This window comes from Labrus bergylta, chromosome 7 (genome assembly GCF_963930695.1).
Source record: "Labrus bergylta chromosome 7, fLabBer1.1, whole genome shotgun sequence".
Taxonomy (NCBI): domain Eukaryota; kingdom Metazoa; phylum Chordata; class Actinopteri; order Labriformes; family Labridae; genus Labrus; species Labrus bergylta.
In genome coordinates, this window is record NC_089201.1 from 28,397,810 (window position 1) to 28,422,419 (window position 24,610).

Below are 24,610 nucleotides of genomic sequence, written 5' to 3' on the forward strand. Positions count from 1 at the left end.
CATCCTGCTTTGACTTCCGCTTACGTCGAAACATCTCAAAGTTGAAACCAAACCCTCCTCTGCACAAGTCTGATATTTTAAAAAAAGTGTCTTACCGCTTCATTAGCTTCAAATTTACACTCCAGCAGAGGAGTGTTAAGAGCGGTTTCACTGATGCCATATGGTTTGCTTCACAAAGTGTGCGGCTTAAGGGCTCGTTTAAAACTATTAGCATCCTGACCCTGAGGATGAGCAGCGGGGTTACAGGCAGGCGACGGGCCCTGTGGTGCGGCCCTGCAGAGACGCTGGCCTCTCAGCGGCCCTCTACCCCTCTACAACCTGTCACTTCAAGCCCAGCCTGGGCTCCATCTAAGCCCCTGAGAGGTCAAGGCCTAAATGTGGGGTAAGTCTGGACCTCATCCACTGCCTCATGCCAAAGGTCTGATTGAACACAGGCCTGTTACTGTATGAGTCCACACTGCTGATAATAAGATTATTGTTATGAAGCTGGATGAGCAGGAACCTACTGTACGCACAGTTTGAGTTTTATGACATCATCAGCTGTAACTAACAAAAACAACATTGATTTTCTCTATCCTCTTTGGCTTGCTTAAGTCAGATACAACAGGATTGCTACGACAATAAAATCAGGAAATGTAACATCCGATGCACTCAAATATTTCAATTTCAACGCTATTATCAACAGTTTAACACAAACATATAAGAAAACTGTTAAATTATTTATTTTCATAAATTCCATTTATAAGCAGTTCTATAAGTACTAGTCACATAAATATGTAATGATTTGTTTATTGAGATTTTTTTGCTATTTATATGAAAAAAATTGCGAAACATTTGTCAAGGGTGATGATTCCCTGATTCTCTCAGTTTAATAACATTATTTGAATATTCTTTGGTTTTGACGTTTATCCAGGGAAACAAGAGACTTTTATTGATATATATATATTTTTTTTACTCTGAAGCACTTTGAGATTTTTTGTCAAAAATGTAAAGTGCGTTACAAATAAAATATACTATTATTATATATATATTTTTGACACTAATGCAATTATGAAGTCAAAGCTCCAGTATCCTGATTGTACTGTATTTTGATTTGATAATATGAATACATAGAGTGTTATATCAGAGGAAAAAAAAGAGTTCATGCTGAATGAAGATCTTTTTGTCCCCAACAGATCTCTGAACTATTTCATTATTCAGCAGCTGAGAGAAGTGAGCTGCCACATCCCATGACTCTTTGGACGACAATACAGAAGGAAAAAAAAAAATCACTTAAGTAAAATACACTGCAGCGGGATGGAAGGAGATACATGGAGGTCCTGTCATTGAAATAAATGCTTTTTTAATCCCCTTAAAAAAAAAATGGACAGTCAGTCCTCTTATATAAAATAAGATGAAGTGAGGCCTTTATATGACATTTGGGGTCAAGTCTCTATGTATGAGTTTGTAACCGGTTTCTCTGTATGAATACGTTTCAGAAGGTAACACATGAATAGATTATAGAAGCAAACAAACAAACAGGCATGAGGGAAATTTAAAAAATGGGGAGATTTTTTTCGGTGATCAATTGAATGAGATCTAAATAAACAAATACGATTTGAAATGGATTTGACAAAACAATATATCAATAATATAAATCTGACAAAACTCAAGCTTCTGCCACAGTCCATTAGATCTTTAAAGAGTTTTATATTGTAAGTAATAGTATTTTTTAGAAGTCTTCCTGCCACCGTCTCTGTCACTAACCCTCTCTGTGATATTTTTTCCCTTTCACCTCTTCACCACACTCCTCTTGTTTGCCTCTCTCCACACCTGAGCCAGTGTCTCATTAGCCTGACCTCGTCCACCCACCTGCTCACATGTCTCTCACAGTCTCACTCCATACCTTACAGTTTCCTTTCTTTGCCGATCATCCTACCTGTGTTTGGTGATCGTCTTTTTTTTTCCCTTGACATTTTTGCAGCTCAAACTTAGTCCTTTCTGCTGGTCCCTCGACGCCTGTTTATGAAGGGTGAAGAGGCGATGAGTATAAACTTAACTGAATAAGTTCTGACGTAACAAACATCGAACTCACATTAGTTATCAGCTGGCCTTTTAAAGCTTGAATCAGACTATTTGAGTTATTATTCTTTGTTTCTGAGCAGCATACATCGTGGCAAGTGTGAGGAAAAAAAAAAAAGTCGACTGCTTTTCCCTTAGAATTACAACTGTATGTACAATTTCCCTTACCTGAAAGTAAGCTTTGTAGTGAACCCCGTAAAATGTCTTAATAAGGGGATGGAAACACATCTCATTCAGATTGCTTTTTTTCAGCATTTAAAAGTTCAATTAAAACTTCTTGACATTTGAATAGAACACAACTATTCATCCTTAAAGATCAACCTGGGTCAGCCAAAATTGTTGTTTAGCAGAAGTACTTATGCTCATGTTTGTATCACGTTAAAGTCATGGCAATCATCATATATCCAGTTGTTTATTTGATATTAGCTGGAAGAAGGGCAAAGCTTTAATGGAGTTATACGATTTACCAAGCCTCCAAGGACCAAGACTAATAAGTGTGAAGTTTGTCTCGATGCAACAATGCTGACAAGAGAGTGATCGGGCTGTGATTCAGGCATTAGAGGAGATATTTTTTAAATGTGTCAGTAGAATAATAACGTGTAGAAATAAAATGAGTGCTTCTGTTAGAGGGTCCTGGTTTCTACGTGCTGCAGCCACTGCCTGCAAAAATATAACAGAACAGAGCCATGGTGAATGTTATCATGAAATCCTGAGTGTTTTAGAAATCAAAGTATCTGCTGTGACAAAAGAGAAAAAAATATTCAAATCACATGTTTTTGTTTGACTACCGATGGATTGATTGATTTTGTTTTTTAAGTTTGTGTGTTAAGTTAAATCCTTAATGTATAAATCTCTTCTTATTCTTATTTCTTTTATATTTGAAGTGCTTATTTACTATGTATCTATTCTTATATTGCTTTATTTGCTCTGATAACCTGCTGCTGTAACGCCACAATTTCCCAGTTTGGGATCAATAAAGTAATTCTATTCTATTCTATTTAATATTTTTGTCTGCTGGATAATTAATATAAATATTACTTACTGTCCAACTATGAAGTCAGAGGTTAATCAAAGAGATAGAAACTGTAACCTACCAGGAGGAAAAAAAATATGTCAGCCTAAATGTGTTCAGTGTATGCATCAAGGACAGAGGTTAAACTCTTATATGAGGACATCGTGTTTGGCTGTAGGAAACCAAATGGACCAAATAAATAATATGATAACTGAGAATTTTGTGGTAAAAATCATATTTTTTCTAAATAAAAGATTCAAAATGTTGTGTTACCCGTTTTTTTTCTTCTTTTGGGTCAAATTAAAAGCAGTATTGAACCTTTACTTCCTGCACCGGGCTCTTCCTCCAACCTTCTAGGTCAATGGCATTAGGCTACTTTAACCTGACACGCAGTCACTTAATCTTTGAGTCCAATTAACCCGTGTGATCACACTCCAACCATTCCAGGAAGTAGTAAAAGCCCTCATTAACCTAAATGGCATCAGTATTAGGAAGCTCTAGCGAAGGTCCATTTGTTTTTCTGTCATGTCATACACATTCAAATCCATACTCCTAATTAATGGAATGATCTTTATTGTTAGTAACCAGACAGCAGAAAGCTTTTTTTTTTTGTATCCACGCTGTCAGGTCTTTCCTGTGCAAGGCTAGCATTTTATATATTACAGTAATGCAAGCTTTCACTGTGTTTACAATTATTATAATGGTTTTTCTGTGCCGTAAGCAGGGATGGGGAAAAAAAAACTGTACTTTTTGGTACCGGTACGTGATTGGCCAGTAGTGAGAGTAGCATTAAGCTCATGGGCAAACTGTGCTCTTATTGGTATTTATGGTAAGTCTCTCTTATTTAATGCAGGGCTTTCCATAAGTGCTGGAAGTTGTGTTTCACTTTTAACTGTACATTTTTAGACTCCATTTCAAATCAATATCAATAAACGAGCATCAAAAGTGTGTCGACTCCGCCCCTCTGTGTGTCTGTGTGCAGAGGCTCAGCCGAGAGGAGACCTCAGTGTTCGATAAATATGAAAGAAAAGTAACTTACTGAACAGAGATATTCAGCGTTACTGTGGTCTGCTTCAGAAAACACCAGAAACACAGTTGGCTACGAGGAGACACATGCACAGTAAGCATTATAACGTTTTTTCTCATACACTACACGGGCATGTATGTGCCCGATGATGAATCAACAAATTGTGAATTATCCTTATTCTTAGTGTCACATTTGTCTGGGTAAAATGATCAGGGCATGATTTGTGCTCCTGATAATACGGGAGCTCTTGAGTCTGCGGACAATCATTCATATGTGACAGGTGTCACTCCCTTCTGTCACTGTTAACAGAGATGCTGCATCTTCAGTGAATCATCTGAGGGTTGTTTGGTCTCAGTATAATAATGATCTTATTTTAACATATCAACGTTTAACGGTGATAAAAAAGCTCTGACGTACCGGGGGGAAGCATCCACCAAACACTGCAGACTATTACACATTAAAGGCTTTATATGCGATTTTTTGATCCAGCAGATGTCGCCCTTGAGCACCAGCATGAAACCAAAACAACTCGCGCTGCATTGTTGTGTTAGCATGCTAATGCTAGCGATCTTTATCATGCTCGTATCTTCACACTGCATGTAAATTTACCTGAAATGAGCGTGATCTAGAAACACAGTTAAGCAGTGAGTACAGTATGTTATTCTTCTTTTCTCTAGTCCCTCAATTAAACAACTTTTATACACGAGGGGAGGAGTCAGCCGGCCGGCCGGGCGATGTAAACAAAGTGAAGATAGGACTCTGAAAACTCTGAAAACATCACAGACAGTGGGACTCGGGTGTTACACCCATTGTAGACAGTCATGACTCAGAGTTATTTTCAGAGGATATACTTGATTTCTATTACATCTAAGTGTGAAAAATTGCATATTAAGCCTTTAATGACCTTAATTGAATGGTAAAAAAAAAAAGTATAACCATAAGAGTTCATAGGCTACAATCAGAGTTTATGAGTTTACTTAAACTGTCTTGGGGAGTTTATTGACAATGGCATGTGCTATACTATAATTCTGTATAGTATATGCCTTATAAGAGTAAATACAATTACATTTCCTTATTGTGGTGACAAGTATTTTACATTTAGACATCTTTCATGTCATGTGTGTAGTTTTGCACCAAATAATGAAGAGTAGTGTCGATAAGAATATCCATAAGTATCAGTATCAATAAGTAGTACAGGAATCGATAAAATCCTAATGATATACATTCCGAGTCATAACATTACATAAACAGTATGGGGAAACTTTCAAACAGGGTATTGTTGTGTTTCTGGAAACCCAAAGGGCTAGGCAAGACTCAGTGTAGGATCAACATAGGAGGGAGAGGGGAAAGAAGTAGCAACAGATAGACCGGGGTTGGGCGGGGGTTACTTTAACAGAGCAAAGCCTTGTCTTTCCGCTCTACCACAGTGATCTGTTTGTAATCCTGCTTCAGATGTTTTCTTGGAGAAGAGACGGAGCTGCCCACGCTCTCCATTGTTGGCCAGTTGGGTGGTATAATGAAGGCATGGAGGAGAAAGGGCAAGAGACTCGAGCGATGTGTGTGTCTCTTGCTCGAGAGCCACAGCTGCTCTATTGAAGACTAGAAGCGCCAGAGAGGTCCGGGACTCTCAGTCAGCAGCTGCTACCAGCTTCTTCAGCAGGTGGCTTGGCCCTAATTATCAGGATGGGAGATGCCAAAAGTCTGCCTGAACCCCTTTTACACGGAGTTTGTGACAATTATATTGACAATTGTGCACCATGTCTTCCAACAATTATACACAAAGTGTGCTGCATCCTGAGGAAGAGGGGGGATCAAAAGGGGGAAGGCCAGATGTGGGAAGTTTGGAGGAGCGATATGGTTGACTGAGAAGTAATGAGTCAAAAAAGACAGTATGAAACAGTACATTTTGCTCCTGTTATTTCCATTTCCATCTATATTAAAAAGGAAACAATCTTCAGAAAAGGTTAAGGGGTAATAATGGATTTGAAATGTCAAATAAATGTAAATTTTGGTCGGCGTTTTTTGTTTTGGATTTTGAAAATTTCCAAAAATCAGAGAATCGAGAAAGACCAAGTACTTTGAGTTTTCAGTTGTATCTTTCATCACAAGAAGTAAACTGGTTTACACAAGTAACATACATGTAGTATATATATACAGTTTATATATGTACCACAACCTGAGACGAAAAGGTACTTCACTTTAATGTTATAGGTCAAATTCATGTAATGAACATCTGGTCAAGAGGCTAACTGACTAGCCACTTCATAGCACAAATGTACTTCTCGCAAGATAACTGCGAGCCGCAACTGCAACAGTTTCATATTGTTGCTTTAAGAAAAACAACTACCCTTAACCAAAGAGTGTCACAGCAACATGTCTGATTGGTGGAGCTCGCTGTTACCATGGCAATGTTTCCCGCCCTTTTGAAGCAGAATGCAAACGGATAGTTTCGCTAGCAGGCCACCTAGTTAGTTAGCTAACATGTACTATTAACATTGTTATTCATATATTATACAACGCAAACTATAACATACAACACTTTTGTATTAACAGTATAGACAACTATTAAAGTTACATTTAGGAAGAAGCGATATCATTCGCAATGGATTGTGGGATAGGTAGTTCCTTGACTGAGGATGAAAGTTATGAACGCAGTCTTATACCTTTGCCTTTTTCTGAATATTTTTAATGCCGCTTTGGCGTCGAATCAAATGCACTATAGACATAATGTTGGGGAAGCGCCAATCTCTTTATATAAGGATTTTGTGAAATGTCAATGGAGGATTTGAATGGGGCAATTTACTTCCGTAACTAGATCCTCCAAAAAAGTATAGGCGGTCACTGTTGAGCTCTATTGACGGATATCAGACTGATGGTGTCGATCGACGTCATCATCAATCAAGAAAAGATCTTTAAGCGTTCTAAACATTCTCATTTTGCACAGTCTCACTTTGAAGACAATTAGACTAAACTGCCAATGCCCACAAATAGCCTCCATCAAGACGTTCAGACGAGTTGGAACAGCTCCTTCTGTCTGATCAAATTCTGAATTAGAAATGTTATACAAGAGCTTTGTGTAGCCTTTCACATAATACCAACAACAACAACGTTATCAGTAAATAATCTGTATCGGAATAGGATCAGGACTACAAAAAAAAAGTATCGATGCATCTCTACAAACCAGGCCAATTATAATCTTGTTAGAAACACTAAACATTACACCACCTGAAAAACACAGCGTGCGTGGCACACAAGCAAAGAGATCGGACTCAGAGGGACAGGGAGAAAACACACTTAGGTTTTTGAACACCTTATGTTTGAATTTCATTGTGACAAGAAGCTGTGTTAAGCTGCACTAAATGGTGCCTTTGAATTTTTTTTCACAAGTCAAAAAATGTGGCAAGGTTTTACAAATAGTTGTTTCTATTTCAGTGTAAATAAAGATATTTGCGAGAGAAATTCTTTGGCCTCAAATTGTACCAAAGTAAGCAGAAAAGTCTTCCAATGGAGTGAAGCCAGAGAGAAAAAAAACCCATCTACTTCTGCTTGCACATCGAGGAAATGAAGGTTGACTGAATGAAATAGTTAATTATAATGACTGCCCACCTATTGATCAGAGTCCATTTAATTAGGCTCTTTTATCCCTCCCTCTCTGCCATCAGTGATATGAGGATTAAGTGCTGAACATGCTTCTGAGTAATCCTAGGAGCACAGAGAGCAACCACTTACACACCACTCAATCAATGAGGCTTGTGGATTTGTGGTAAAGCCCACAAGCACAGCGTGACTCTGTATTTCCTGAGCCAAGACCTTGTCCCAAGGTTAGGACCCACCGTTCACTTAACAGATAATATTGTTTAAAAGAGCAAGTGCAAAATAAGCACAGTACGGTAGCTGACCAGTAGTGTGCATATCCACCCCCCCCCCCCCCCCCCCCCCCCACTGCAATGTGTTGTAGTTTGAAAGTGAGGCGGAGAAGAGCAAGCAGCTGCATGGAACAAACTGAGCATCTCAATCCAATCGTAAAAGAACAGCCTAACAAACCAGCCGTTTCTGTGGCAACGGCCTGCTGATGTTGCCATGTTTATGATCTGTCTCCTCCCATCTCTTATCCCCTCGCTCCTCCCCCAGTGGATGACACAAAAAATCCCCTTTTTAATCAGCAGTGACAGAGCCTGACCCAGATTGCCGAAAGGAGGCTGCATGGTGGCGTTGGGAGGTTTTACCGAGGCCACAGGGAGTCATGATGATGGAGGAGGAAAAAAAAAAAAAAAAAGGTGCAACAGGCATGTTTAGGGCCCGAAAGAAAAGACACAATGCAGCCACACGGAGCACCTCTCAAGCTAGTGCAAGATGGTGACCTGGCAGAAAAAAGTGCTTGTGGCTTCAACATACGTCTCTTCAGGCTCTGGTGAGAACGGCCTGAGGGGTCTCATTTCTGTTTTCCAACACTGATCCATGTCCTGCAGAGGTCTGACCCATTTCCTCGCATCCAAAATCCCACTTTATCAGATCCTTTACAGTCCAGCTAAAGCATGAAGATTGTTTAGGCAGCAGAGGCCTGTTAAACCATCTCTGAAAAAAGGTTCAAATTCGCCATGTCAGCAGTACTGGGGCCAGTTTAACAACAACATTTTTAAACCGGTTGATTTTTTCTCTTTGATTGTTCTGAAAAGCAAGCCGGCACACCTCCAAAGAACACAGAGGACAGTAATTATGACAGCAACACAAACAGCATTAGAATTCCTACTGATGAGTGATAATATCCAGGTTTTATGAGAACTCTTAAACCCTTAAAAGTCATTATATACTGTATGTGTTTTACGAGTTGTATAGCACATACGCTATCAGTGAGAGATTGAAAATGGACACACAATTTGTTCCCTAACTGCAGGCTGATATTGACTGCCTGTCATCAAACAATATGGATCACAATTGTGGTTGTTGTTGGTTTAAAAAGCCTGGCCTCATCCATCAACATGAGTTAGAACAAATCTAAAAATTACATAATTTTAGCTTCCGTGGGCAACCCTAAACTCAGAATGTCAGTTTTTCTTAGTTCTACAATGTAGTGCATGTAATTTAGTCTCTTTGCTTTTTGGTACAATTAAAAATGGATTCGCATCATAAGTGTTTAGCTGCTCCCCTCTTTACGTGTAAAAGCTTTTAAAACCAGGACAAATTGAGGGGATTTAGAGAGACCTTAGGATCTTCTTCACTTGCCAGACCATCCAACATGCAGGACTGTACATCTAGCAAAAACATGCAGCGCCATAATAAGAGTGTGAATGCAATACTATTCCACAAAAACAGCAGATTGACGGGGGGGAGGTGATTCATTACTGACGAGCAGCCAGATGATGCAGCTACTACACAATCTGACACTCCAACAGAAATGTGATAATGTAAAATAAATCAAGTCTCCACCTATCTGAGGTTCATTTGATTGAATCCCATCTGATTCAAATCACAACTAAGAGGCAGCTTCTATAAGACTTGAAATTAATAACTTGTATTAATTGGCATCATTTGTTTTGATCCATTATCAAGCAGGAAGACAACACATTGGAGTCATTTTTCTTCTTCTGGTGGAGTTTTCTTTTAAACTTGAACTCGTGCAGTCGCTAATCAATCACAGTGACTTTCCATCTTCCAAACCCGAGGGCCTTGCTGAAGTGTGCAGCCTCCTTCTGCTCAGCATTATGCCAGCTCAGTTCCTTTTCTGACTCCTCTACATGAAACTCAGAGTATTGGGGATAATTAGTGATTAGCTTTGAGACAGCAGCTGCATGCTGTTGACCAGTTGGACACCAGATAATCTCATGTTTGCTGCCTTCTCTCCCCTCCAGCACCGGGCCCCAGTGTAATCGAGCGGAGTCCAGCCCTGCAGCTTAAAGTACAGTGAACGTCTGTGGGTCAGAGGGCTCGCAGCACAGCAGACTGTTGAGCTTCCTGTCACACAGCTCATTACAGTGATGCAGAAGAGCAGCGGCTGGCCGGTGAACATTAACTGCACTGGCCCCTTCATCATCTTGAGATAAAACAAACTGGTGTTGCTAGGCAAACCCGGCGTGCAGCTTATAGGCGGGGACAGAAAAACCCATTTAGAATCTAATCCTTCAAGATGACATTAACATGCGCTGAGTTTAAGTAGCTTATATAAACGCCCTACTGCAGCAAGTGTTTGGAGTCGGAGCATTTTAGCAGGAATGTTGACAAGTCTCTCGAGGATCCCTCGGAGACATCTTCACCGCGACTTTTGCAATCAGTTTTCCTAACAAACCTGAAACTTCATTCTTCCTTGCAGAGGCTGGAGTGAACACAAGAAAAATGTAATTTGCTGGAATATGTACGTTTTTAGAAACATAGGTTGCTTAAGTGAAAGACACAGCTCACTAAAAATTGAGTTCCTCATTCCTAGTTTGCAGTTTGGCTGCAAGAGTGAGAGAGAGAGGGAGTGAGAGCGAGCGAGCTTGTGTCTGGTACATACTCTCACAGGCTTGTGTTTGCTATTAAACTCACATATTTTGCATTGCTGCATACTATCACTGTCATCTGTTTTTGTTCCATTCCCTCATAAAGTCCAATCGAAAACACAAGGCAGCCCTTTTTGAAGCCAAAAAGCATTTTAAAATGTTGTTGAATGTTACTAATTATTTAGTAGTAAAACACAAAATTGCTCTTTTGGAATATCATGAATGCTCCGATAGTGTAATAGTGGATGGGTGGTGGGATGTACACTTTGATGACAGCAAAGTCAGCAGAGCACTGAGACACAACGTCAGCTAACTGGAGTTCACAAGTCAAAGATGATACTGAAATGTAAGGACCTAACATTAAAGGTCACATATTATGCAAAATACACTTTACCATGTTTTTCAAACACTCATTTGTGTCCCTATAGCTTGTCAACAACCTGCTCCACTTTTCAGAAAATGTGTGCTTAGACAGGCCGTTTGGAGATTCTCCCCTCTGTGACATCATAAAGAGCAACCTTCCCCCAGGTGGGCGACACTCCTACAGATAGGTGTTTGTTCTGCCCTCTGAGTCCGCCTTTCCATCGTAAACATTAGAGCATGTTGCAAGAAAGCCCAATCCACCCAAGCCTTTCTGAAAGAGCCACCATTGGCAGGTAGCCACATGGACACTAGCTATGTGCTTTTTTCAAAGTGAATGATTTGTTTTGGTGGTTTGTAAAGGAAGCAGAATTACAACAAAAAGCAACATGCCTTTGTTTCTTAAAAGACATCAGCTAAATGACATAAGTGAACTCTTCTGTACTATGAAAATGTCCGCTATCTGACAGTCAGAGACAGAGCTCTGACATGACTGCTTAATGCAAATACAGTTTAAAACAAGCACATTTAATCAGGTTTATGCAAAGACTGTCTTTAACTTTGTAGGAGAAAATCGAAATTGCCTGAACAGCTGATGACATCCCCTTTCTTATCACCTTTATATTTGTGTTTGGTGCTCATTAGAATCTGTTTCATTACCCTCTCTGTAAGCATGCTGACGATGGCATTTAACTTAAAGCACCACAGTGCCTATGTTTAGTCACAGAAGGGCTAATATGGCTGTTAGTGAGCACAGAACATGTAGCTTACATAGCAGATACAGTTTGACTACTTAAGCAGTAAACAGATCTTTTAGATTCGGATTGAGGAAATTGAACTTCAAGCATCTTCTCTATCAGGGCCTGAGAATCAGATAGATGCATGCATTAGGAAATGTCCACACATGAAGAGGCATGAAATTGCTGAATTAATAAATGCCATCTTTCCAGCTGCCCCCATACATTACAGTTTAATGAAAAAACATTCCCAGCTGTTTAAGAGCTTTTTGAAACCCAGCAAAGCAGCTGGATGGAGTTTGTGCAGTACAGCAGTGACAGCAGCTCTAAAACATTCTGTGTGTGTCCTGTACAGTATATTTATGCAAGCGGGGGTCCTATGGGAAGAGCCAGAATTAGCAGTGGATAGTGAAAGGTCATAGAGCAGTGGGAATAGAGATCCTGATGACGCAATCTGTCCAATCATATTTATTTCCGCTGGCCAGAGCCCAGTGCCTACGTCTAGACTTGAAAAGCTAAATAACTAACAATGTGATTATGTTTAACTCTGCATTAAAGTTTGTCAGCGGTAGTGGCGGCTTTCAAGTTCTTTCTTTTTAAGAAGAGAATGCAGTACAAGCTCCCCAACAATCTTGATATTGACAGTGAACATATCTTTTCTAGAAACGGACCAAGAGCACTTAAAAAGCGTTACACAGCAGACTTCGAGCTGAGTGTTTTGCAGCTGTTTAAACAGCAGTAAGCCGTGTCTGCTGCAGTACACACAGCGAAAGCAGGCAGTCAAGAGTCTCTGGAGGAGTTGTTTTTCACAGGCCTGTGTGGTATGCATGTGCGGCCCGGCCCACTCTGACCCACCTCATGGCTGGCTGGTTGGCATTCCTGCCTCACTCTGTAATTATGGCTCGTCTCCAGACCTCTCGGCTCTGCTCTCCCCACACCGCAGTGTTCTCTTCAGGGCGGGACTTTCCTCCATCAAAAGGCACACAGTTTTCACCTGGCCATTTAGCTCAGGCTCTAATCTTGACAATGACTCATCACTAAGTGTAAAGCTTAAGCTTCAGTTAGACTGGGTGTCATTTTTTGAGATACAATAACATAGATTTCGCCACCAGGGGGCTCTCAATCAATACTACAATAACAAAAGTTGACGTGCAGGCTAGCGGGGAATCATGGGAGTTCGCTCTGCTACCCCCCCCCGGTGAAATGAACAATATGTTTACCGACGATGTATCCAAGTATCATATACATGATGTTTTTAACATAGCAGCCCCTTACAGCAACAGTACTGCAGCTTTAGGTAGCAATTCTCGCTGTCTTGTAGCTGTCTTTGACATAACATCTGGTGTTTCCACGGCAACGATAAGCGTTCTGTCTGCCATGGGGGCTCATTATGGCGGCCGCCTCGACAGGACACGTCCCGTTACAACTATAAAATTACAGTTTTCTCTTGCTTCGTTAACTGTTGGAAATATTTAAGGTAAGTACTCAACAAAAACATGTATAGGCTATATCATATGTTTAGTAATTGTTTTATTAACTCTAAATAGTGTACGTTTAATGAATCAGGGTGAATAATTTATTTGTTTAAACCGTTTTTCACGAGAATTTAAAAAAACTTTTCTATGGTTACAGCTATGAAAGAGTCTACATGCCAAACAGCACATGCACGTAATCTGTTGGTGTGAAAATGAGCATGCAGAATCAGCACAGGCGGTATTAGATCATAGCTGTGTATAGCAGAGGCTTTATGAAAGATGGCTGTTAGGTTTGAGTTCCCTCTCTAGTTTCTCTCGTCTTCAAAATGCTACTAAATTCTGCCTGAAACATTTGGCAAAACCCAACACACACACACACACTCACAAACACTCACACACACACTCACAAACACACACACACAGTCACAAACACTCACACAAACACTCACAAACACTCACACAAACACACACAAACACTCACAAACACTCACACAAACACACACAAACACACACACAAACATGAGTGAGAAAATGGATTGACTATCTTAAGTGTTTTTGAAAATCTCACATGGTAGATTTGTATCTCAGGTACATTTGTATGATTATTAGATAACCTTGTGTTGTTGTGAGTCCAGAGGTTGTACACCACTTTCTCACTTTCTGTCATTTTGACAGACTGGGTCGTGAAAATCATCATAATGGCTAATTACCCGTAATTTTTTTAAATTAAATTTACTTTAATGAGGCTTTCACTGGATCAGTATTTCAAGAAATAATGAAATCACATCTCTTATTCAGTTGAAATGACCGCCTGAAAAAAACCCGACAGCACTTATTTCTGTGAAGCTACAGTAATAGTTAAGTTTGGCTAACGTTAGCATTTGCTAGCTCATGCTAATCAAACTACTTAGTGACTGTTGCACGTATGCTAAGTGCGCAAGTATGGTAGCTTAGCTCCCGAAGAATTGTTGGCTTATAATGGGTCTCTGTGTTATTCTCTGTGACTTACATAGGAGTTATACCACTATGTAAGTCACAGAGAATAACACAGAGACCCATTATAAGCCAACAATTCTTCGGGCGCTAAGCTACCACACTTGCGCACTTAGCATACGTGCAACAGTCACTAAGTAGTTTGATGTCCTGCATCAGATAAAATATATTTATATCATTAAAGACAAAGCCAAACCCTAAAGAAAACAACATGACATATTTAGCATACACGCTTGTCTGGCTACAAGTGTTGAGAAGCAAAACTTTCTGTCCCAGCTGGAACAATGTTAACTTGTTGACATAGACTGGTGAATAATCAAAATACATTATCAGTATGTGAAAGGAAATCTCACAGAGTTTCACACAATCTGCTCCATTCATGCAGCTGGGGGCGCATGACAGGCCTGCAGCAGACGGATTAGAACGATCAGCTGAGTGCGACTCAATACCACATTGTTCCTCGCTGCTCGCCGCTTGTTTTTCCTCCAACTCTCCTTGCAGCTTATCAGAGGAGGACAGAACCAAATCTCCCTACCTTTTACAGTCCACTTACCCCCCTCAAACTGCTAACAAACCACTGTGTCAGCGCCAAGTCTTTTGTGGCCCTTCATTGTTTCAAACAATGCTGTTTTAAAAAAAAACACTCATGTTCAGGAAAAAGAAACACAAACAAACGACCATTAAGGAAATCAGCTTTGGGTCTGAGATTACAGAGCACACTGCTGCCTTTGTTGACAGGTCACATCTGTATTTGAGTGACAAAAGACAGCCACACAGCATGTTGCAGAGAAAGAGGGAGAGAGAGAGAGAGAGAGAGAGAGAGAGAGAGAGAGAGAGAGAGAGAGAGAGAGAGAGAGAGAGAGAGAGGTGTGTCAGCCTGAACCCATCCTCTATTCACACCCTCATTGTCTCTGCTCCACGCTGATAACAAACAGCACACAACAAGCAGACACATGTCATCCACTCCATCAAACGCTGATGTTGCGGCCTGCTGAGCAAACAGCCAGGTCGACATAAAAACATGGAAACGCACCAAAACATTGATTTGTAGCTGTGATAAGCAGATAACATCTCTGCTGCTATAACAACTAATCCATAATGTTTTGCTGTACACAGAAACACCATATTTAGCTTCATAGGAAACGATTAACCTTTACCCCAATCGCCAAATCAAGACTGCTTCCCTTTTATTTCAGATGGTAAATATGTAGCCTGTTAGTCTAGCTTTTTTAAAAGCCCTGCTCCCACCTGATAAGTACTATTCTGAAGCAGTCGTTTTCCGTTTTGCACAGATTTAGCACACAAGATCAAAAAATGTTTTAATAGTTAGCTTAGAGGCGCCCTTCATGCTAAGCTAACCCAACATACCTTTAACTACTGCTACTTCATACCATACTGACATATGAACCATATTCATCATTCATTTCAATATCTGCAAGTAAAAGAATACGTGACAAAATGTCAAACTATCTATGAAATAACATATTTTTCGTTTTATTTATGTGTATTAGAACATTAAAGGCTTTATATGTGATTTTTTGATCCAGCAGATGTCGCCCTTGAGCACCAGCATGACACCAAAACAACTCGCGCTGCATTGTTGTGTTAGCATGCTAATGCTAGCGATCTTTATTATGCTGGTATCTTCCCACTGCATGTAAATTTACCTGAAATGAGCGTGATCTAGAAACACAGTTAAGCAGTGAGTACAGTATGTTATTCTTCTTTTCTCTAGTCCTTCAATTAAACAACTTTTATTCGCGAGGGGAGGAGTCAGCCGGCCGTCCCAGCAATGTAAACAAAGTGAAGATAGGACTCTGAAAACTCTGAAAGCATCACAGATAGTGGGAGTCGAGTGTTACACCCATTGTAGACAGTCATGACTCACAGAGTTATTTTCAGAGGATATACTTGATTTCTATTATATTTAAGTGTGAAAAATCACATACAAAGACTTTAACATCACTGGTCGGTTCACAGGAAAAGCTCCACCTAAATGAAAATCCAGCACATAATAATGAGCCTATTATTGAACTACCTTTTGTATACCAAAACAGCAAAATATACGTATCGCAGCAAAAACATATCCCTAAACAGCCATTGTGCATTCAGATATTTGCACAGAAAGCACTTTGAATGTACCTTTAAACCTCAAAGAGCCGCATCAGCAGCATCTCGCCTTTGAGAGGGGGATTGAGCAAAGCAGAGACGTTTAACCCTTAGCTGGCCTGAGAGCGTGGTAATGGAGATTAAAAAGCTGAAGATCTGCTCACCTGGCACTCTTGTGAACAGGCCTGTGATTGGAGCAAAGACGGACTTGTGTGCAGCAGAAGAGCACACACAGATCATGTGTTGACTCAACCTATCTAAACATCGTACCTGATGCTGGTGCACAAACATTGGTTGACTTTCTGCTGTACCAGCTTCAGCTGCCTTGGGAAATTAGTGTGTAGCAGGAAAGACATTTTTAATTTTCCAGGCTGATAATCAGGTTTCTTTGTGAACACGGTTTCTCTTAAAGTCTTTAATCTACCTTAAGATCCTCAAATTGTTCCAAAGTGGATGCCCTTTAAAACAGAAACTGGATTTTTTTTCATATAGTTTGATGTGACTCACCTATATAAAGAGAAGAGTCTTTCTTCTTCACATGATCGTCGATGTAGGAAACACCCAAGGGCTGCACCGGCGTGGCTCCGATCCCCAGCAGGACCTGCGCCCCGATGAGCAACAGGTACATCATGTTAGTGTTGGCCTTTTTGGCGCACACAGCATCCTCGCCCGACTGAGCGTCCTTGCTGCTGGTGTTCGAGCAAATATCCCGACCCACGTCAGTCCTCCACGTCTCCCCGATCTCGTACTGTTTGGTGAGAAACTCGGGCAGCGCTGAGAGAAGAGCCCCGAGCGCCATGACGATCCCACCGCAGCCGATCAGACGCGGCCTGTGTGCTTTGGCCCCGAAGTAGCTGACGAACAGGATGAGGGCCAGATTGCCGATCTCGAAGCTGCTGGCTATCACTCCCACGTCGGCGCTCTGCAGGTTGAACCGCCGCTCCAGGGTGGTCAGCACGCTCACCTGGAACAAGAAGTAAAAGTCAAGCACAAACACAAAACAACAGGTACAACATTAAATATCAACAATAAACATAATAAGAAAAGGCTAATATTTACATTTACTAAATATGAAACAGTGCAGTGGTGAATAGTGCAAAAGATGCTGAAGTAACATGAGAAGTAAAATGCAGTTATGTGACAGATGGGTCAATTAAGATGTCAATTACAGTATTTACATAAATAAGTGTGTGTATATTGACCGCAACAAAACAAAACACACAAAGAAGAAAAAGTAATATCCAGTAGTGACATGACAAAGCGGAACTAGAACACCCTCCTCACTTCTTTGAATCCATGTGTGGAGAAACTTCAGGTTCTCAGAGCGATATTTCATTAGAAACACTCCTGAATATTAGGACGGCGACATCACCAAGAAGTTGTAGACCAAGAAAAACAGGTGTCCAACAACTTATCCTGCTGTTTTGAGTGTGAAGGCAGATTCCCCCAGCTCCTGCAGCTACATGTCTGAAATGTCTTTGGGCAACAGATACCCATAATTGCTCTGGCTGTAAAAGCGCTTTGAGCTATGCAAGCTCAAGTTCATTAAACGCATTTACCATACTGTTACACCTCTATATATATATTTCTATGTAGAATCTGTGAACAGAGATTCAAAACAACCCCAGCCAAATCTAGCAGAAGCCGCAGCTAGCAAGGACCTCCAACTTTATGATATTATTTGATTTGACCGTGCAAGATAACTAATTTGTATATTTACATTTTAGAAAATAGAACACAATGCTAACGCTTAGTAATGTTAGGTGTGTATTTTAGAGCACTTGGATCAGATTTATTTTTTTTACAGGCGATGCATCTAGACAACAAAAAAAACAGGTATAACATGGCCGTCATTTTTTTCTTTTATATTCCCTTTCATTCTATTCGAGTTCTGCGTGTTTCCAGCATCACTCATGCTTTGCCTTTTCATCGGAATATCCTGAATAACAAGCTCTTCAGAAGTCCCCCGCACTGAGGCTCCGCCCTGGAAACTGGCCTCTGCTTCTGATTAGCAGGCACCAGCAACATTTGCTTCCATGGTGTGTTGCAAAAATGGTTCATCACACTCTTTTCTCTCTCTCTCTCTCTCTCTCTCTCTCTCTCTTTCTTTCACCAGCTGTGACTGACGGACTGAAGCCACCAGTAAATTCTACACACGCTAACATAGTTGTCAAGGTTATTGTTTAACTGTCAGTAGTCAGAGATTAAATAATGGTAGAGCACAAGTTCAACAAGTTCATTTTGAGGAAAAAGGTTTTTAATTGAATCTGTTGTGAAGCAGAACTTGGCTGGGTTTAATTTTGTGGGAACTGTGCGCCATGAGAACCACACTTGTCACATTCAAAACTGTAATAGAAGCTATTTTCAGATGTATCCAAAACTGTCCTTGAAAGGGCATCACAATTTTTCCATTCCCCGGCTATAGCTCTGTTTAAAAGTTTTGATGGAGCTCTGAAAAAAAAAGGGATCCTGCCAACACAAACATCCCTTTAAAGAAGAGAGAGAGAGAGAGAGAGAGAGAGCGAGAGAGCGCGAGAGAGAGAGACTTCACGTCAACAAGAATGAGCTTGTGGAAAAAATGTCCCATCCTATGTTTAAACATTCCAATTTAATGTACGCAGTGGATTTGGATCAGGATGTGTTTTAACAGGGAAACAGTTATGCTTTGTGCTCTAGGGCCAAATGTGGACGTGATCACAATGATTCTTTGTTTCTAAGTAACTGCACAGGAGGTTTACATTTAGTATGGTTTGCCACGGCTACACATCAAATCTTATCGAGATACTCGCGCTTAAAACTCAAGTTCAGTGAAGTGAGCACCGGAATGTTTTGAAAAGGATGCTTTGCAGTTTTTTCCTCCTCACTTTTTGTTGCTTTAAGGGTGCTTTAACCCCCTCCACTTTGTTTTCAGTGCAATCTTAATGTGATAACTGCTTTTAATGAGTACTGTAAGGGAAGGGGAAGTTTCGTAGATTTCAGTTTTTGTTTATTTACATTATTCCGTAATACTATCTGACCACACCATTGGATCTGCAGAGTCCCTCTGCACCTTTAAGAAAAAGCTAAAGACCCAGCTCTTTCATGAATACCTACTAACTTAATGATGATGGTCTCCATATTATTGATGATGATGATGATGGTAATGACGATGGTTTTTGTTTGATAACGACGACTTATAAGATGGTTTCTATACCGATTAGAGCTCTCAAGAACTGCCCTCAATGTTGTGCTTTGCCTCTGGTCACTTCCTGTCAGCACCTGTGTGTCCAATCAGACTCAAAGCTGATCGTTTGCTCTTACTGACATTGTTCCCTTTTTTCTAGATCCTTGCTTGTGTTGTTCTTACTCTCTGATGTACGTCGCTTTGGATAAAAGCGTCTGCTGAGTGAATTGTAGAATTGACCTGAGAAAAGGAGAGGCCATGTAGCCTCTTTATTTTTAGTTTTTTCTTCACAGTTTTTTTTAATATTCTGTCCCCTTATGAGGAGGAGAATTTGAGCACATCAGGCAAGTAGACTGCAAGATGCCATTGTCCACCAGAACAGACACTGAACAAGTCTCTTTTCTCTGCCATTACAGCTGGACAGAGTCTGTCCCTCTGTTGACTTTTAGAGAGCAGATGTGACAGCAGGTTTTTCATGCTGCATGCTCTGAACACATCTGCAGTGACTCCTTCACTCCACATCAAAGCGTGGGGAGGATGATTGTCGGGAGCAGTTTGTGCTGAAGAGCTATGCAAAAGTTGAGAGGATAGAGCACTTCAGGATGAGTCATGACGTCTCAGCCCTTTGGCCGGCTCCTTCTCACAAACTGGACGCCTGGCTGGCTCCGCCCAGCTGGGATGTGATTTGCAGTGTGGTCTCATCCAGTTATTAGAAACAACGGCCAACCTAACGACGCTGTAGTTTCAGCTCTTAACAGACAGCAACACTCAACCACATCCTGCCGTGTTCCAGAAGGACTGACAGCTCCTGCTCTAAGCTCAGCAGTGGGGGAAAAAAAAGTCACTGCAGGAGTTAAACCCTCGTCTCAATGATCAATGTGTTGCCCACTTCCACAATCAGGCCGTCCTCCAAGACGATTACACCCAGGAAAAAAAAGTATATAGGAAAAACTGAGTTGCTTGCCGCAGCAACATTTTCTCAAACTGTGGAAATGTTTAATCTGTTGCACGGCAACAAAACAAACCTCGTCATGCAGTGTGACAGCCAATCAGCTAACAGAAGAAGCAGCAGCGTTGTGTGAGCACGAGGAATCCAAACTTTCACAGACTTTCTATCATAAAAAAAGAGTGTCTGTCTGTGTTCTAGGCGAGCAGAGAAAAGCAGCTCAGTGCTGAAACTTCAGCACATTAAGGTTCAGCCACGGCGTGAAAGTGCTGAAACGGCACAGCAGCTGTTCATACTTGAAAACCTTGACTACTTAAAAACATTTAAAATAAAATCAGATTTATGAAGTGTTACCAGCTGAAGGTTGACTGAAGGTCAGCTGAGAGTTCTTAATCAGCTCTGAAAAAAGCTTTTTTAAAGAGTTTTTAAATGGCAATACCTTTTCTTTTTTTCCCCTAGACGTTTGTCTATGTGCTTGAAAAGCACATAGACAAACGTCATACGTCCTTCTGTTTACTCCAAGCCGGTGTGTGTTTAAAAAAATGCTTCACATACCTCAACACCAAGCTGACTGGAAGTCAAAGTGCACGTCTTATTATAGAGTTTTAAACTTGAATCAGTGTTCTAAAAGGATAAATGATGTCAGGTACCCGCTTAATGGAAACACCTGAATGTCACTTCATCATACAGGCCGGAGGTTGACACACTAAAGGGTAAATTCCCTGGTTGACGCATGTGAACTATTTATGAGTTACCCCGTAATAAAACAGAATCATTTTTAATCATGACAAAAATTCAAATTAATGACCCGAAGAATATATCCAGCCAGCTCCGGTCGTCTGGGACAAGGTCTGCTTTCTGTCCCCAGAGTCAGAACCAAACATGGAGAAGCAGCGTTCAGTTTTTTTTATGCTCCACATGTCTGGAACAAAGTCGCAGAAAACTGCAGGTCTGCTGAAACTCTGTTTTTAAAATGAGGGTGAAGACTCACCTGTTTACTGTAACGTTACCTTTTACTTTCATTTAACTTTTTTATTTTAGCTTCTGTTATACCTGTTTTTTTTCCTTCTTTTTGATTTTCAAGGTTTTTTTTTTTAAATGTCCTCTATGAACAGGTTTTCTGCCCTTCGTCGTGATGTCTTGTGTGTTGCACTTTGAATTGCCTTGTTGCTGAAATGTGCTATATAACTAAACTTGCCTAGCCTTGCCTTAAACTAACACAGCTTAGACCCTCAGGTGCTGTGTTTAACAAAGTCACAAAAACTGCTCAAAGGGCCCAAAATAAAGAAGAAGTGGTACAATAAAAAACCTGATGGGAATTCTGCAGTGAAGTGGATGACAGGAAGCTCATAAGTTCAGCCTTTGTGCACATGGAAGGTTAAAAGACAAAAATGTTAACAGAGGGGAATACATAGCTTTGTAATTGTTCAAATAAAGACATCTGAACCTGTAGAAATCAACCTAAACACACATTTACTCTGGGATCAGCAAACATCTAACTGCCTGATAGAAATGTACTTCAGGTTTGTTGCGTCTCGTTTTGGGCTCAAAACAAGAATTATTGATATTCTTCGTTTGGTCAAGTTAAAATAAGTAAAGACATTGGTGGACCCAGAAATGATTTGTTGTTTTTGGTTTTAAGTGACTGATAAAAGTTTAAAAAAAAAAGATCTTAGGTTACAGCTGTTTGAGGGTTTGTTTATTTCTTTTTGTCACGTATCATCGTATTTTGGGTTTCAGACATTTGTCTAAACTGACATCAGAAGATGACAAATCGGAATGTGTGAATAAGTAACTCTGGCTATATTCCTTTTTAAATAGATAAATGATTTACCAGTGATAGGAACAATCACAACTTCATAAGCTCAATCAATGATGAAATGAATCATTAGTTGGAGCTTTAATGTTTGTAAGAGCATACTGCTAAAAGATTCATTGAGGAAATCACTGTTTTCAGAAGCATTTCTTTCTACCATACAAATTCACTGGATTTAAAACAAATGTTTTTCTTTATTATCAATGAGCTAATGATGATATCAATCTTTTATCTGTGGTTTCTGCGCAGGCCGACTGCCTGTCTGCTCGCCTGCTGCAGTCCGCCTGCTAAATCAGGACAATGTGGCTAAGTGTCCTGTGCTGAGAGCGGCTCACCCGAAGCGCGGCGGCCATGACAGGTGAGTTTTGTCCCTTCACTGCCAGCAAACACTCTCTAAGCCCCATCATCCAATCAGAGAGGTATCGCAGCGGCTCATGTAGGTGGAGCAGATTGTCGCTGAAGCAGGTACCTAATGAGCTGCTCCCGTGGAAATGAGCTGTGCTGTGTCGAGGAAGGGCAGCGGCTCAGAAAGCCTTGTGTGTTTGTGTAAGTAAATGACTCCGAGCACCACCTGAGGTGTAGTGTTCAAACTGTTTAAAAAGGCTTCCAAAACATGACAAAAAGCAGAACCAATAATGCCTGTTGTAGGAGAAAAAGAAAAAGAGGAAGAAAGCCCTCATCATCCAAACAGACTGTTAACTAATGGAGGCTTGATGCTCAGCAGGTCCACTAACAAGAGGAGATGTTCCACTCCTAATATGGCCAAGGCATTCAGGGGGTTTAGTGTCTTTATTTGTGAGGGAGCCGAGTGATTCCTGGAGAATAAACATCGCTAATAGGGAAACTAAATGTTCACAGTGGATGCCAGAGGCTGTGTGGAGCTCCTCTGGGGACAGTTTCAGATCACTTCAGGACGCTTTGTCCCTAAGAAGCCTTCATCAGATCAACTGTAGGGGTTGAGAGTTCTCTGAGACGCCTTACTTGAAACCCTCTTTGTTTCATGGATCGGATTGGTTAAGACTGTGAGTAATCGTAAAAGTGAAAGGATGAGTAAAAACTTCCACACAGGAAAGATTTTCAGGGGCTTGACCTTGAATGACATCTTGAGTAAAACCGGCTTATTACTGCCCTCTTTCACATAATAAGACTATTATTATTAATGCTGAGCAGCGCTGAAAGGTCCTACTTTGGGGTCACTGCTGCATGGTTGATACACATGATGGGCACAGTCTGATAAATGACAGACATAATGAAACACACACTTACAGGATATACTGTCACAACTAGGCAAAGACACGGATATGAAACATGTCCTGCAGGCTGAGCTTTTACTGTGCGCAGATGTCCTCTCCTGTCATGTGTCTGTTGGTGTTGTGTATTACTTGTTTCCAAAGCGTCAACACAGCAGCAACAAACCCCATAAACAAAACAAAGAACCGGATAACACAAGCCCCAGTACCTGCAGGGTCAGTGCAGGCAGTATGTGAGTGCTGCATGAGTTCGGCGTGTGTTCGCACTCACCAGGTAAGCTCCGACGGTCCCCTGTGCCAACATGAGGGCGCATTCCGATATCAAGAATATCTTGATATTCGAGAAGCAGGAGGACTTTTTGCGGAGGCCGCCGTCTCCCTCCAGCATGTCCCCCCCGCTGCTCTGGTCCGAATCCCGGTGCTTCTTCACCTGCATCCTCCCTTTACTTTAGCGACACAGACACAGACACACGGCGGGTAACAGAAACACACACACACACACACGAGGATGACCGCAGGAAGACACTGACTGGTACTACAGTGTTTCGCTTTTCCGCTTTAAGACTACATTCGCGGTGCTCCGTTTGTGGCTGTTTTCCCTCCCGCTTCTTGAACGATGTCTTCTTACATCGGGACACAGCTAGGAAACACACATCCAAACTCCAAGCTCTGCCGCTCGTCTGCGTCTAAACATGACCTCCTCCTCCTCGTGGACGCGCGTTAACATGTGAACTCCCTGAAGGTGTCTGCGAAGGCACAAGTGAAGCTATAACATCGCATGTTTCCGTCAGCTGCAGGTAAAGAGGACTCTGGTAGGTAACAGCCCTCTTCTTCTCCTTCTTCTTCCCCTCCTCTAACTCCTGCCGCTCCGGACTGTCACGGTCCTTTACGCACAATGACTGCTCACTGTCTCTGCACCCCTCCCTCTCTCTCTCTCTCTCTCTCTCTCTCTCTCTCTCTCCTCCCCTGTGAGCACATGCACGGCCCAGGAGGCGCTGTGCAGCAACTGCACAAGTCTGAACAACTCGCATCTGAGTTGAGGAATCACTACAGTAGTCCTGTGGGGCCCCTGGTGTATACGTATGTGTGTGTGTGTGTGTGTGTGTGTGTGGTGTTTAAGTGACTCACTGCCAATTTTCAGAGGCATATCATTTCTCCACGATAAACCTACAGGGATTATCGACC

At 41.2% G+C, this 24,610-nt stretch overlaps 1 protein-coding gene across 2 annotated transcripts in view; it reads right to left on the reverse strand.

Moving 5' to 3' along the window:
• slco3a1a (solute carrier organic anion transporter family member 3A1a) overlaps positions 1–24,333 on the reverse strand; it is a 40,153-nt gene extending 15,820 nt beyond the window's left edge. For both annotated transcript variants that reach the window (XM_020643564.3, XM_020643563.3), the window contains exons 1-2: positions 23,697–24,333; positions 16,758–17,214 (exon numbers count right to left, since the gene is read on the reverse strand). In XM_020643564.3, the coding sequence (XP_020499220.1) occupies positions 16,758–17,214; positions 23,697–23,861 (622 nt within the window). In that variant the 5' untranslated portion in view covers positions 23,862–24,333. The remainder of the gene's footprint in view (positions 1–16,757; positions 17,215–23,696) is intronic.
• Positions 24,334–24,610: the final 277 nt, after the last annotated feature.